Source organism: Myxine glutinosa, chromosome 6 (assembly GCF_964187855.1).
Source record: "Myxine glutinosa chromosome 6, kmMyxGlut1.1, whole genome shotgun sequence".
Classification (NCBI taxonomy): Eukaryota; Metazoa; Chordata; class Myxini; order Myxiniformes; family Myxinidae; genus Myxine; species Myxine glutinosa.
The window spans coordinates 100,033,209-100,049,337 of record NC_136266.1 but is presented as its reverse complement, the minus strand read 5'-3'; the positions used below and the strand labels follow the sequence as shown (position 1 = coordinate 100,049,337).

Sequence of the window (16,129 nt, the reverse complement as noted above, 5' to 3'; positions counted from 1 at the left end):
GTCACCGGGAGGACCACGTAACACTGGCACTCTTTATATGAACTTTTCTAGAGCATTACTTTGTTCCTCCTAAGAACACAAGGGTAGTCCAGCATGCACACGTGATTTTTTTTTCAACGTCCTTTCTTTTCTATACTTTGCCACATGGCACATACCACATATAAAGGGGCCTTTTCTATGCCCCTGGCATTTTTTACAAGAATAATATTGCTCAACGCATTTGAGCTGATTGCTATGTAAAAAAAAAGAAAGAAAAAAAAAGAAGTCATTTGAGCTGATTGCTATGTAAGATACAATATTTTTTTTTTTTTTTTTTTTTTTACAGCAGCTGGCTATTCTACAAGATGAGATGGGTGCTCGTATACTGGGTGGCTACAACATAAGACATCACATGTTTTTGTTTAGCATCCGTGTTGATTTTTCTTTTTTGACATCGCGTGTCTTGTAAAGAAGTATACTGCTGCATGTGACACAAACTCGTCGAATGTAGCCTTTGACGTAGTCTTGCTATCATTCCACATTGTCATTGCCTATCAATGAACATGCATGTATATGCTCAAGCGTAAATATCAAATATCTGTACAGATGGATGAATGGACGGCTGGAGTATGACGTGCACAAAAGTGAAAGATGTGCATGTGTGAATTAACTCTCAAAATAAACACAAAATAAATCGGTGGAAAATGGAACAATAAACATGGACATACATTGCTCTGGAACTGAGCACTGGTCCTTCGGTTGTCTATTCACCTCGTACAAATTGCAGTTATTCCTATCACCTCGTGGTCCAAGTCTTTCACGAAATGCTTGACCAAGCCTGAGGGTCTGAGTGTAGGTGACACAAGTTTGACCAGAGTGCTGGCGATAACTCGCTCACTTTTCAAGAAAAGGCATAGTGGGATATTTGACGTCCATCAAATAACGCAAGCACGCTGTCCATCCGGGGGGACAGTGCATGTTGTGATGCAACGCACCAATCCGGATCCCACAATTTATAGTTGGGTCGGTAATCATACCCAAGGTGGCAGGTTGAAGGTAAGTCTCCTACCTCTGCGCCATTCTGTTAGACAATCCTCTTACGCATTGCACCTTGTATTTTTTTTTTGTGGGGAGCAGAATGTAAAGCATTATTGTCCCCCGTCGCACCGCGGAGCGAAAGGGGGACTATGGTTTTCCCCTCCGTCCGTGTGTCTGTCTGTCCGTGCGTGTGTGTGCGTGCATGCGTGCATAAGCGAAGGACCGAATTCTAATTTGGTGTGTGGGTGCAACCCACGTCAAAATCCAAGATGGCCGCCGCCATGTATGTCTGACGCCATGTATGTCTGAACCTTGTGAGCGGAATATCTTGAAAAATAAGCGAAGTACTAACTTCTAATCTGGTGTGTGGGTGTATCTATGCATTAGGGAGAACGCTATTGAAAATTGGGTCGCCACATCAAAATCCAAGATGGCCGCCACCATATATATGTCTGAACCTTGTGAGCGAAATATCTTGAAAAATAAACGAACTACTAACTTCTAATCTGGTGTGTGGGTGTATCTACGCATAAGGAAGAACGCTATTGAAAATTGGGTCGCCACGTCAAAATAGAGAGGGAGGAGGTTTTGTCCCCCTAAATAGGTATTTGTTCTCTTCTCTGAAACTACACACACTACTTTGATGAAACTTGGCCACAAGCTTCATATCTGATGCCTAACAAAGGTCTATTGACCGCATCAAAATCTGTGCTAATTGAGGGGCTCTAATGGGGGGGGGGGGGGGGGGGGGAGGTTGGCCCCCAAATAGGTATTTGCTCTCTTTTCTGAAACTACACACTATTTCAATGAAACTTGGCCACAAGCTTCATATCTGATGCCTAATTAAGGTATATTGACCACATCAAACTCTGCACTCATGAAGGGGTTCTACAGGGGGTGGGGGGGTTGTAGGTCTGAGGGCGTTTGTGGGGGGTTGAGTGACTTGCTTCAGATCCAGTTGAGCTTCAGGATCCATAGTCTGATTTTTAAAGCTTGTACAGAAGTTGTCAAGAAAAATAAATGTCCAGTTGGAATTATTTTTGGGTGCTCGTGTCTTCAAGCATATCTGGTCTTTATATTTTCTTTACATTTTCAGTCCATATCTATGTTCTAAAAAACTTTATCACCCAACGAAAGCGAAAAGTTGGATTGAGCAATTGGTTCACTCTGTCTGTCTACAATGTCTGTCTACAATGTCTACAATGTCTGTGATGGCAATGTACAAAGCGCGCACAGCTGTAAGGACGAAGGACGGGAACAGTGGTGAGTTTGAGGTGAAGGTGGGAGTGCATCAAGGGTCGGTACTAAGTCCACTACTATTTGTAGCTGTGATGGAGGTGCTGGCTCAGAACGTAAAGGAGGGTTTACCGTGGGAGTTGTTGTATGCAGATGATCTGGTGTTGATTGCGGAAAGTATGGATGGACTGAAGGAAAAGATGAACAAGTGGAAGGAATGTATGGAGACAAAAGGTCTGAAGGTGAATATCGGAAAGACAAAGGTGATTGCAAGTGGTGAAGCATGTGGTGAGGTGGAAAGAACTGGGAAGTGGCCATGTGCTGTGTGCAGGAAGGGTGTCGGAGTGAACTCCATTCAATGTACAATGTGCGCTGAGTGGGTTCATCAAAATGTAGTGGTCTGAGAGGGTCATTACCCAGTGTGGCAGCTACATTCAAATGTAAGGTGTGCACAGAGGGGGCTGCAGATGGAGGAAATGTTGAGTTGGATCTTGGAGACGGCATGAAGCTGGAAGGTGTGAAAACATTTTGCTACCTCAGAGACATGCTGAATGGAGAAGGTGGATCAGACTTGGCAACGGTTGCTGGAGTGAGATGTGCATGGAAGAAGTTTCGGGAACTGAGTAGCGTGCTGATGAGGGGAGTGTCGTTGAAGCTGAAGGGAAAGGTGTATGCTGCATGTGTGAGAAGTGTTATGATTTATGGGAGCGAGACATGGGTAATGAACGTAGAGCAGCAACGAAGGCTGGAAAGGGTGGAAATGCGAATGGTTCGGTGAATGTGCGGAGTATCGTTGAGAGAGAGAGGAAGACAAATGATGAATTGTGAAAGATGATGGGAATAGATCCTGTGATTGATGCTATGAAGAGGAACATGTTGAGATGGTTTGGCCATGTGTTGAGGAAGGATGAAAGTGACTGGTTGAGAAGAGTGATGGAAATAAATGTAGAAGGAAGTAGAGGACGGGGAAGACCGAGAAAGACTTGGCTAAAGATGGTGGAAGAAGAAATGTGGGCAAGGGGGTTAACAAGGAGAGATGCAGAAAATAGGGCAAAATGGAGAAGATTGTCATGGGGATCGCAAGGCTAACCCCTGCTCTAGCAGGGAAAATGGCCTGAAAATGCATGTTGTGTTGTTGTTGTTGTCTGTCTGTCTCTACACAATGTCAGTTTATGATCAAGGAACAACATAATTTCAATTGAATGTTGTATTTTGAACATGAATCAGAACATGAATTGGAATTGCACCTACAGTTTAGCCGTACTTTGCCTCCCAATCCCGATCACACATATGCAGAGAGGTGTGAGATAATTTATTTTTATTTTTTATTTTTTTAAGACTGGCAGTCCAAAAAAAATTGATTCATTCCAAACAGGAAACTGTTATTAAGGACATCATAAAGGACACGAACAACAGGCATGAATATCTAATGTAATATGTTCAGGTGGTGTAACAGACACTGCATCAGTGGTGATAAACTTCATAAAAGAAAAAATTCTGCAGCCTTTAAAATCTTTATTTCAATTGAATTATTTATTTGAACACTTCAGAACAAAAATTGCCTTTTTCTCACTTTCAAAACCCTTGTGTTTAGCAGTACTTGGACAAAATATTACAGCATTTTACGTCATCACGACCAATCAAATTTGCCGCTCGTAAACGCACGTCCTTGTTTCTCAAGACGGGGTAATTATTATTGTGGCTCGGTTGTATTCCCAGTCGTATGTCCTTTTTATTATAGGCTATAAATTTTAATTAAACAACTCGTCTTCACTTGCACTGTACGTACTGTTACTTCCAGTCATGATGTTTGCATTTGATGGAATAAGCAACCAAATAAAACGTTAATTGTTTGCAGGTACTATGACCAATTGTGCTCTATTGAAGCAAAGATTCCAATCAACGAAAGCCAGGTAAGATTTCAAGCCTTCTCTTGTTGAACATCGCAGCTCCTTTGAGGGAAGTTTAGCATCAATGAAGACCTTTGGCTGAGATTTTTTTTTCTTTGGTGCAAGGCTTGGTGTAATGATTTCCACTGCACTCCAGCAGGACCGCAAAGCACTCATGAAGTGTTCAGAGACAGGTTAATCTGTACAGTGTATGCTGCATATTGAAGGGGACGTGAGATTGCAATGATGAAACGTCAGTTGATGCTGAGTCATTGTGCGTTACCTCATGCTTTAGTCATGTGATCTATAATGTATTAATTCCAGTGATACTTTATTTCGTAGTTCTTCTTGTATCCTTGTTTCTGCATAATTCAGCATATCCATGAACTGGTTCCACCAGCACAAGGTAGTTGTGTACTTTATAATGTAGCATTGTGCCTGATGCGATTCTCCCTTGCCTTTCATGTGATTGATTTGATTGGTTGGTTGATTTTGTTTCGAGATTTTCATTTTTCACATGATGGATGCAGATTGTTCTTCAGGCATACTTTAATTGTATAACCAGTGAGGTAAAAATTATGTTACTGCACTAACTTGTGAACCAGTGATGGGATTTAAATCAAACTTAGTACAAGTATGTATTACGACGCAAAAGTGAACTGATTAGATTCAAGGGTCAGAGGTCATGTTCGGTTAAAAATGGTATCTAGGTAGGGATTTTAACTAAACTTCATACATGTACCATAATACTGTTGCGGATCTCAAACGTCGGCCTTCCCCTTATCAAGGGGGGATTAATCCCCTTGTCCTTTTACTGGCCGACGCGATCCCGAGGCTATCACGTTCCTTCCGGTCGGTGTTAAATAGCGTTGTTGGTCGAATTAGTCCTATTACCTAAGTACTAACACTGACCGTGAAGCAAGGAAATATCCCCACCTGAACCACGGTGTTGGTGGACACGCCGAGCGAAGCGAGCCGCGATTCGGGCCATTAGCAGGTACTAAACCCGATTCTAAGCGGCCCCTAATCGTGCCACACTTACCCAATTGAGGAAAAAACTAGGACGATCGGATTAAGAGGAAAACCAGGAAGAACAGGTAATTTATTTACACTTTGTACAATTAGAAGAGGAAAAGAAAGAATGTACAATGAAGAGGAAGAAGCAGATACACAGGGCAGCCTTATGCAGTCTTATACTTATTCCCTGGACACGGGCCCATTCACTCTCAGACTCACTCTCAGGGTCACTCACACGGGGTTTGAAGATGGTCTGGTTGAGGGTCCAACGATGGCGTCCACAGCTCGTCCGGTCCCTGACTCGTACCGTGCAGATGGTGGAAGACGGCAGGCAGCTCTCCCCGTGGCGTAGCCGCGATGCGGACAATTATATATCGGGGGATCGGTACGTGGCGATTATATATCGTACGTAATACTTGTACCGGCGCCTTTATACGCGCTCCCGGTATTGTTATGATCGATCCAAGCGCTTTTCACCAACATCCTTCTCACGCTGCAGTCGTCTGCAATGCGCGCCGCACGCCAGTCCTTTGTAAGGCTTGTCACCGCGTGTCTCTCTCTCTCGTAACTCTCACACGAACCAAGACTCAACTCAAACTCTGTTCAACGAGCGCTTCTCCCCTCATAACTCTGCACACGAACTTTGTGAGCGCCTCTCCCTTCTCAGAACTGAGGTGGGGGCCTCGCGCAAGGAGTTATATTGCCACGCCCTGCGAACCCTCTGGAAGGTCCAGCCACACCCTGTCAGGTGATGTCACCTCAGCCCTGATTGGCTGGTGAGGGCTTCCCAGCTACGCCTTGGTGGCTGCTTGACGTGGCCACACCTCCCCCCTTGCGCTCCGCCCCCCTTTTCGGGCCTTACCTCGTGGCTTTTGGGCTGGTTTGAGCGGAAGCCCAGCGAGTTCGGTTTGAGCGGAAGCCCAGTGAGTTCGCCCAACGAGGTCGATTTGGAGGGAAGCTGCAAAATGGACGAACGGGGCCTTCGCTTATTTGTTCTACACAACGCAGATGCAACGATTGGGAATGGCCTTATCCTAAACACATACTATGAAATAACTAACGTCCTAAGGTGATCTACGTGTTGTTTGTGGCCTATCTATGGGGTGCAACCTTTAACTTTTAATGATGTTACCTGTGTGGGTTCTCAAAACCGCAACACTGCACCCCTCCTTTCGCCAGGCTCGTCCCGAGCCGAATCACATACCAGTGAGGATGGCCGGCTTCGATACCTGGGGCAGGACTACCTTTAAAATTAGTGTGACACTTAGGTGTGGTTACCCTCTACATTTAACCTACTACTCTGCGTGCGACAGTTTTAACACGATATGTCCCACCTGCTGCGTTGTGTACTACCTAACTGACTCACGCCCACAATTAACCGAATTACGGAATTATTCGCAAACTACACATAAAGCCGGTGGGGAGCATGTTATTTACAAGACACGAACTAGTTATTTACAACACTAGAACCCAGGACCTGTCTTTTGTGGGAAAAGAAAAGAACTTTTGGAAAGAGGAAACACCGATTGCAATGCACTGCACCAATACACCATACACCCATATGCACCTGAATAATAAAAAATGCACAAAAAGCACCATCACGAAAATGCACCAAAAACATTTCAATAATTATTAATGATGATGTCTTGTGCTTGGCTGCTGTGCCGATGGATCTTCTGGCTTATGGCTTCATGGATCTTCGGTGTGCCATCGTTAAAGTTTACCATCTTTTTGTCCGGGCACACCAAAGATTAATTAATAAAAAAGGGCACAACCCGTGTCCGCTTTTTATTTGGCAAGCAGGGCCAGCTTAGGTGGTCCGACTGCTTGGCATGTGCGTCACTTAAAAACAGTGGTCCGCAAGCAAGATGCTGCTGGCAGCAATGGCCTGCTCCAGCAAAGGTGCCAGGCCACAGAACGCTGTGGTCCATATGGTGTATCGGTGCAGGCGGCAGGCAGCAGGGTGCAGCGCAGAGTACGGTCGCACGGCTCAGGGCACCTGCACACTCCCCTCGACAAAAGACCTTGGGTACATGAGTGGGGAGGAAGACAAAGCAGAGGTTAGTGGGGGAAAGGGCGCAAGGGTACACACAATGCAAGGTAATGCGATATGAGGGGCGCGGGAGAGCGAGCGGAGAAAGCTCGTCCCTACTCGTACGTAACCCCCCATGTCTCCTACACTACCCTTGCCCTTCCCCGTATGTACACAATTTACAAATTCGTCTCTACCGTCTCGTCTCCCATATCTCCCCCTAATTACAAATTCGTCCCCAATCCCTCCCAGAAGGAAGGGATGGAATAACACACAATGTCTCACCCACGTCATGATGCGTCTTACATTCCAAATCATTTCAAAACCTGGTGTGGAGTCCTGTCACCTTGGTGAGTGGATGCGGATGGTGCGAAGAGATTTCCTCCGAACTATCCTTCTAATTGACATTAACTCTTTAAACTACCTGGGGTCTTGCCCTGCCACTTGGCATCTTTAAACTATGTGGTTCTAAAACCCAATTCCCATTGACCATACTGTGGTGCCTCCCAAATTTAGGGTCTCACTCACCCATTTTTTCAATACTGTGCCCTCACACAATTTCGGGGCTGGGTCGTGTGGCTCTACTAGCAGGTCTACCGACCTGCGCACCTCTGCCACTGAAGACGCCACCCGAGCTTGCCTAGCTCCTGCGACTAACCTAACTTGGGGAAGGCCCTCCTGGCTCTCACCCCACTAATGCCCTCCCTGGCATTGGGCTACCCGGGTCCTCCTCTCGGATCCTCGGGCCCCGCTGAACTCTACACAACTCTACCTGGCTCCCAGAAGCCTACCTGTGGCCTCACCTGGCCGACAGACTACCAGTGGCGGAGTGCCCCAATAACCATACTTACCAACAGGCTCACACGCCCAGCCATCTCCACAGACTTATGCACCCCTCAAAGCAATACTTTGCTACTACACGCACCACAGATGTCAAAATCCAACAATTTACCTACTCCCTCTACCTAACTTTAAACTACCCTCCCCGGGTACTCATGAGGGGGGTCCATCTTCCCCCATCCACTCTTTTGCACCATGCTCTCCACACCACTCACTCCACACCATTTATTCCACACCACTCAGTATTCTCACTTGCACCCCATGCAAGCCAATCACTCAATACACTTACACTTTTCCACAATACTCTGCACACACACACACACACACACACACACACACACACACACACACACACACACACACACACACACACACACACACACACACACACCATTCACGACCATTGCCTCATTTTCTCACCACCACCAAGAATCTCATTCACAACTTCTCCATACTACTACACACACACAGCATCATCTAGCTAACTACCTCCCTCTAATACTAGTGCTTTCCCTGTCTTCCCTTTACACTAAGCACATCCTGCGTCATTATCATCCATCTAATCTGACTACGTCCCCACTACTTCTACAAAAGTCACTACTTACATCTCAAGTCTCTTAAAGTCATCTTTCTAGATCCCTAACAATTATCCGAGCCCGCCCTCGGCTAGTTTACACTGCCAAACCCCATAAACCTATAGCTCATGTGCCCCCAAAGTGTGAATGGTACAACTACCATTCGCTATCACTATCGCCATCATCACTGCTATTACTACTTGTCCACTACTCTCGAGCCTCGGTGCGGAAATACATTTCACCACCGCTCGGCTTCGCAAAGCCGGGCATTGCATGCGGATGGTCAGTCTCCTGTAGGTTGGGTCCGTCCGGCATTTTCGTTTCTGGGGAGGAGGCATACTCAGACCGAGGTTCCAGGTGCCATCCCGGCGCGGAGCCTTTCGGTCTCCGCCACGATGACCCAACCTCCCTCGGTCGGAACACCGTGCCTGCCAGGGGGCGAAGGTCCGACCTGGCTTTTCTCCCCCGGAATCGTGCCGATCGCCTTGCCCGCGAAGGCGCAGCACCGACCAAACAGGGCGGGGCCCAGCACGAATCGTGCACGGCGCTCCTTGCGAGAGCGCCGCGGCAACGATCCCCGCCGGCTCCCGCAGCACACAAAGCGCACCACGCCCCGAGAGCTCGCGTCGGCTATTCGTCGGCCTGAACGCTGCCCCGGTCTGCGTCGATGCTCGAGTCGCATTCTCACACCCACACGCGACCCGTTCCTCACTCGCACATCCAGGCGTCTCCATACACTTCGTTATTGCACTTTCGCTTGCACACCACCCAGGCACACACGCTGCTCACACTGCTCACACACTCCATTATTACACACTCTCGCGCACATCCTTGCGCACTCCTACCATTCGCACACTCTGTTACACACTTCTCTGTTGCTCCCATGGGTGTGCACTCCTGCATACACCCACTCAGCGCACACCTACCCACGGGTGTGCAATCTCCTGCTGCACACCCAATCATGCGCTCTGGTGTGCATCCCCGCACACTCGCTCCAACACGCTCTGGTGTGCATCCTCGCACACACTCCACAACCAACTCTGGTGTGCATTCTCGCACACTCTCCATCCATCTCACACTCAGTGTCGCACTCACTCTCACTTCCACACTCTGTATCACACTCGTGCTTCGGCACACACCTTTTCCTCACACGTGCGTCATTTCCTTTCACACAGCGCACCACGGACCTTCCACCAGCGCCCAGGTGACGCCGGGATCCCAAGCGCGTGAAAAATCTTTTCGCGCCAAACACTTTCGCGCCAAACCTTTTCGCGCCATATACAGCCCGACTCACCTTTGGGATTCTTCTCTCCTGCACCAACTGCAAACTTCCATTGGGGTTAACAAGTACGGCATCATGATGCGAACACGGACTTTGCACATATTCCATCTTTTCCTCCTGCGATTGCTCTTCTAAGTCCGCCGTCTCCTTAATCCCAATTTTAATTATAATTTCTTCTTCTTTATTTAGCTCGACGACCGCTGGTGCACATAAAATAAGATTTTCTAATTCAGCGGCCGTCGGCTTCTCTATACCCCGTGTTGCGATTTCTATACCAGTCCATGTAACTATGCCTTGCTCAGCCTCGCTTTCCCCGCGTTCCTCAAGCCGCGCCACCCCGTCGCATACCAATGTACCTTTCCCGCTCGACATGCGGTCTATGTTTTCCCCATATTTTTTTATGTGGCCACCCATTCTGTTTTCAAACCCCGTTAACCCGTCGTTCATTCCTTTCATTTGATTTTCTCGGGTGGCCATCCTGTTTTCCAACCCCGTTAACCCGTCCTTCATTTCTCGGGCTTGGCCACCCACGTCCTTCAATTGGCCCCCCAATTTGCTTTCTACTCCCCCAATTTGATTTCTCAATTGCTTGCTATCGGCCCTCATTTCTCCCATCTCCTTACTCAATCCCCCAATTAGGTTTTCCAATTGCTCTCCCATTTTGTTTTCCAACCCTTTTATTTCCCGGGTGGATTTGTCCCCCAATTCTCTCATTTCTGCCCTTGATTTGTCCCCCTCTATTTTCATGTCTTCACCCGTTTTGACCAAAAAGGTCCTCATCCGTGCCAAAAATAGGCTCCAGTCCGTTGGCACCGTGGGCTCGACCCTCGCCGCCATGTGCGAGGCGCCGCCATTTTGCTCACCTGCAACCCCTACTGCTGCACCCTCTTCAATTTCCTCTTCCATTCCTCCAAATTGTCCCACTTCTTCCCGGTGGTCCTGGGTTAATTCTAACTCCTCATCTACCCCCACCGGCATCCGATCGCCTTGGCTATCCATGGCACGATGTTAATTTGGATGTTACTACAATTTCAGCCGCTCGTAATTTGGAGTGCGTTAGGCGCACTTCGGGTCCAAATCCCACTCCCCGACACCAATTGTTGCGGATCTCCAAACGTCGGCCTTCCCCTTAACAAGGGGGGATTAATCCCCTTGTCCTTTTACTGGCCGACGCGATCCCGAGGCTATCGCGTTCCTTCCGGTCGGTGTTAAATAGAGTTGTTGGTCGAATTAGTCCTATTACCTAAGTACTAACACCGACCGTGAAGCAAGGAAATGACCCCACCCGAACCACGGCGTTAGTGGACACGCCGAGCGAAGTGAGCTGCGATTCGGGCCATTAGCAGGTACTAAACCTGATTCTAAGCGGTCCCTAGTCGTGCCACGCTTGCCCAATTGAGGAAAAGACTAGGACGATCGGATTAAGAGGAAAACTAGGAAGAACAGGTAATTTATTTATACTTTGTACAATTAGAAGAGGAAAAGAAAGAAAGAATGTACAATGAAGAGGAAGAAGCAGATACACAGGGCAGCCTTATGCAGTCTTATACTTATTCCCTGGACCCGGGCCCATTTACTCTCAGACTCACTCTCAGGGTCACTCACACGGGGTTTGAAGATGGTCTGGTTGAGGGTCCAACGATGGCGTCCACAGCTCGTCCGGTCCCCGACTCGTACTGTGCAGATGGTGGAAGACGGCAGGCAGCTCTCCCCGTGGCGTAGGCGCGACGCGGACAATTAATATATCGAGGGATCGGTATGTGGCGATTATATATTGTACGTAATACTTGTACCGGCGCCTTTATACGCGCTCCCGGTATTGTTATGATCGATCCAAGCGCCTTTCACCAACGTCCTTCTCACGCTGCAGTCCTCTGCAATGCGCGCCGTGCGCCAGTCCTTTGTAAGGCTTGTCACCGCGCGTCTCTCTCTCTCGTAACTCTCACACGAACCAAGCCTCAACTCAAACTCTGTTCAACGAGCGCTTCTCCCCTTATAACTATGCACACGAACTTTGTGAGCCCCTCTCCCTTCTCAGAACTGAGGTGGGGGCCTCGCGCAAGGGGTTAAATTGCCACGCCCAGCGAACCCTCTGGAATGTCCAGCCACACCCTGTCGGGCGATGTCACCTCAGCCCTGATTGGCTTGTGAGGGCTTCCCGGCTCCGCCTTGATGGCTGCTTGACGTGGCTACACCTCCCCCCTTGCGCTCCGCCCCCCTTTTCAGGCCTTACCTCGTGGCTTTTGGGCTGGTTTGAGCGGAAGCCCAGCGAGTTCGGTTTGAGCGGAAGCCCAGCGAGTTCGGTTTGAGCGGAAGCCCAGCGAGTTCGGTTTGAGCGGAAGCCCAGCGAGTTCGGTTTGAGCGGAAGCCCAGCGAGTTCGGTTTGAGCGGAAGCCCAGCGAGTTCGCCCAACGAGGTCGATTTGGAGGGAAGCTGCAAAATGGACGAACGGGGCCTACTCTTATTTGGTCTACACAATGCAGATGCAACTATTGGGAATGGCCTTATCCTAAACACATACTATGAAATAACTAACGTTCTAAGGTGACCTACGTGTTGCTTGTGGCCTATCTATGGGGTGCAACCTTTAACCTTTAATGATGTTACCTGTGTGGGTTCTCAAAACCGCAACAATACATTTGTACAGATTAGATATTGAGGTCAAATGGTCTTGAGGTTTTATGTCAAAGTTAAAAGTAAGCAAAGCATAATGTGGGCATCGGCATATCGGTCTAAATTATGTCGTTTTCTTTGGCCCCCACACCTCAGACAATGTCGGAGACGGGAGACATTCAAATTAGCTCTGACCGACTGATCATCTGTCCATGTACTCTTGTGTATATATTTCAAAAACCCTTGAACATTTATCTTTCATATTGCAGATATATATTCCTCATGACATTATTTCAACCTGATTAGATCACTGTGGTGATTGGCTGAATCCTGCTGCCATGGCAACTATCTCTGTCACTTGGCTTGTGAGGCGTGATATTTCAAAATTGACCATTTAGCTTTCTTATTACACAGACACATTCCTCATACAACCCAAAAGGTAGGGATCGTCAAGTATCTGCCTCAATCCTCAATCTGCCTCAATCTGCAATAATCGACTTGGGGGCTGGTAATGTTCCGATCATGCGTCAGCTTTACTCCCGACTTGTGACGGAATCTCCCAACCTTGCTACAACACCGGTGGAGTAGAGTGACAAATATACAGATGGGCAGATCGTGTGTGGTCTCCTATCTTCGGGTAAAAGATCGGACCTTGAGAAACAGACATTTGGGTGGGAAAGACTAGAACTTGCGAAACACTACTCAACACGGCCTCTTTAATTACAGTAATCACATCATGCTAATGCTAACATGCACTATGAAATAATTATTCTAAACTAAGCCCTATTTACCTCTTTGGTCAGATCCATTTAACTACAAATGTGTATATATGTAAAATATTATACATGGAATATTTTCACTGCTTTTTAAGTCTGTGTCCTATTTTCCAAATTTGCTTCCTAAAGGTGACATGGTTTTTGCAACTTTATGGAGCGTTTACTTTGATCCGAAAGATCCTGTGGGAAATCCTCTTCATACCCTTGTTTGCTGTTCGTTAAAAATTTTTTTTTAATTGGCTTGTGTAATATATAGTAATGTGATTTCCTATTTACCATTTACCATTTCAGCTTCCAGTTAATTTCACCTGGAAAGATGCCTTTGACAAGGGATCACTGTTTGGGAGTTCTGCCAAAATCAGTAAGTATGCAGTGTTCAAAATGCTGTCATTATAATGCATGACTTACTTGTATACATGATGCATCATGATCGGCTTTTTAAACTGTATTTTTGTTTTTAAAGCTTTTTACACGAGCAAAAATTTGGCTTTTTATTAATTCTCATCTCGATCTTAATCTTTGTCAAATGAATTGACCAATATGGTCGCATCATGGAAGAGTAAGGCAACAGTTGGATACAAGCAAGGGGATGAATGAACAAGAACGAATGGAGGAGGGGAGAAAACAACAAGCTGGAAATAAGAGGATTGGGTGAGGCATGTCAATGTGGGTTAAAGAAAAAAGGATGGGGGGAATGAAATGAGAGAGTGCACTGCCTGCTTTTAAAGCCAAAGAGGGAAGGAAGCATGGGCTTAGAATAGCCTTCGGAAGATCGTTCCACAGGTATGAGAAGTGAGAAACAAAAGAGTTTGCGGTTTGAATTCGAACTCTGAGGAGGTTGATGGAAGATCGTGTGCATTTTGGAGTTGTGTACGGTCAGAGGGCTGAGAGATTGAGCGAGTCTGGAGGAGAAGCAGTAAAAGACAGAAGTGACAGACCTGCTTGATATGTGATGAGCAACAGAACCTCTGCTTCGGTCTCATCACGGGAATTGCCACTAATTTTAAGAACTTTAGACGCCAAACAATCCAGGAGAGGCGTACATGATTCTGGGGCACCAGCCCAGTAATTCTTATTTTTCAAGAATTACTTGAAATGCCAGAGGATGTCAAGTTATTCTGCTGGCTTTTGAGGAAAGATTGTCTATATGGTCATCACACGAAGTCATGGCTGATGGTGAGGCTGAGAAATGTGGTAGACTGTGATGACAGCATCTGTGCTGTCCTTTCGTTGTTTGATTAAAAAAAAAATAAACATATGTCACCCACAGGGTGAACCGTATCTTGCCCCTGCATCTGTCTATTTTACCTTTTGGTCAAAATTGAATGACCTTCAAAATGACCTTGAAGGTCAAGGCCGATCGACACCAAAAACTAATCAGCTGAGCGCCATACCACACCCTATATACCCACCAAGTTTGGAGATCATAAGATCAAAGTTACTCAAAAAATAAGGGTTTCGTTGACCTCCATGATTGACCGGAAAGTGACCTTGACCTTTGACCTTGACCTTAATAATTTCGTATGGTGAATAGTATGTCTTCATGACCAACGCACATGAAATATTGAAAGATTTTGATGAGAACTGAGGAAATAATTTTTTCATGAAAATTCCGTTTTTTCGTCATGACGTCATCAAATGACGTCATAGCGTCAAACTGTTTACAGATCTGGGAAGCACTCATCAAGGGCATTCATATGAGGTATTACTCGATATGGTACCTACGATTTCAAAATTTGACCTTGGGGTCAATAATTTTCGACCTCCAGCGCTAACCATGAAGGTCAAGGCCGATCGCCACCAAAAACTAATCAGCTGAGCGCCGGACCATATACTAGATTCCCATGAAGTTTGGAGACGATCCGATCAAAGTTACTCAAAAAATTAGTGTTTCGTCGACCTCCATGATTGACCACAAAGTGACCTTGACCTTTGACCTTGACCTTCAAAATTTTGTGTGCTGAAGGGTATCTCTATAGGACTCTGATATGCGAAGTTACAGGAGTTTCCAATAATAACTGTGGTCTACAGAGTGATCTAAACGTGAAAAAAAAAATGATTAACCACAAACAAACATACAAGCTGACTAATACATCTTGCAAAAACTTCGTTTTGGCAAGATAAAAATCAAATAACTGATGATTTATCTAAATAAAAGATGTCTCCTTCACTCCTACCCAATTTATTATCATAAATAGGTCTTGCTGGAATTACCATGGAGTGCTTTTGTGAATGAATGGTCAATTGTCAAAGTATTTAGCTTTTTATATATTTGCACTGTATTATCATTTACTTAATATTTTTGTCCTCACATACTGTATGTACGTCAACTTGGAAATGTTCAAAATTATCTGACATCTTTGGCTAATGCCAATCTTACTTGGGATGTTTCACCAACAGCTGTTCCACGAGCCAGCTTTGAGAAGATGTGCGTGCTTTTCAACATTGGTGCCATGATGAGTCACATTGCTGGAGAGCTGACCCTGGACAGTGATGAGGGCATGAAGACTGCAGCAAAGTACTTCCAGGTCGGTATTTTGTATTCTCCTTTCACAAAGCTCGGAAGAAGTGTGTGTCTACCCTCAGGAGAGCCAGGAAACAATATCTCTCGACTCTCAAGACTGAACTCTCAAACCTGTCTCCCTCCTCCAAATCTTGGTGGCGTCTGGTCAAATCTGTTTCTGGTGTTTGTTCCCCTTCCATCCCCTCCCTTCCCTCAAACGGCTACACAGCTGACTCCGCACATGAAAAAGCTGAATGCCTCAACTCTGTGTTTGCCTCAAAATCTTGTGTCCCAAACCCGTCCCTCTCTGTACCCACCGTACCCAGCTGCTCCTGGACTCTGTGTCCTT

The 16,129-nt window shown here is 46.4% G+C and overlaps 1 protein-coding gene across 1 annotated transcript in view; it reads left to right on the top strand.

The window, feature by feature from the left end:
* Nucleotides 1-16,129, top strand: part of PDCD6IP (programmed cell death 6 interacting protein) — a 100,172-nt gene that overhangs the window by 2,860 nt on the left and 81,183 nt on the right. The window contains exons 2-4 of the mRNA XM_068101684.2: nucleotides 4,112-4,166; nucleotides 13,569-13,638; nucleotides 15,678-15,805. Coding sequence (XP_067957785.2) covers nucleotides 4,112-4,166; nucleotides 13,569-13,638; nucleotides 15,678-15,805 — 253 coding nt within the window. The remainder of the gene's footprint in view (nucleotides 1-4,111; nucleotides 4,167-13,568; nucleotides 13,639-15,677; nucleotides 15,806-16,129) is intronic.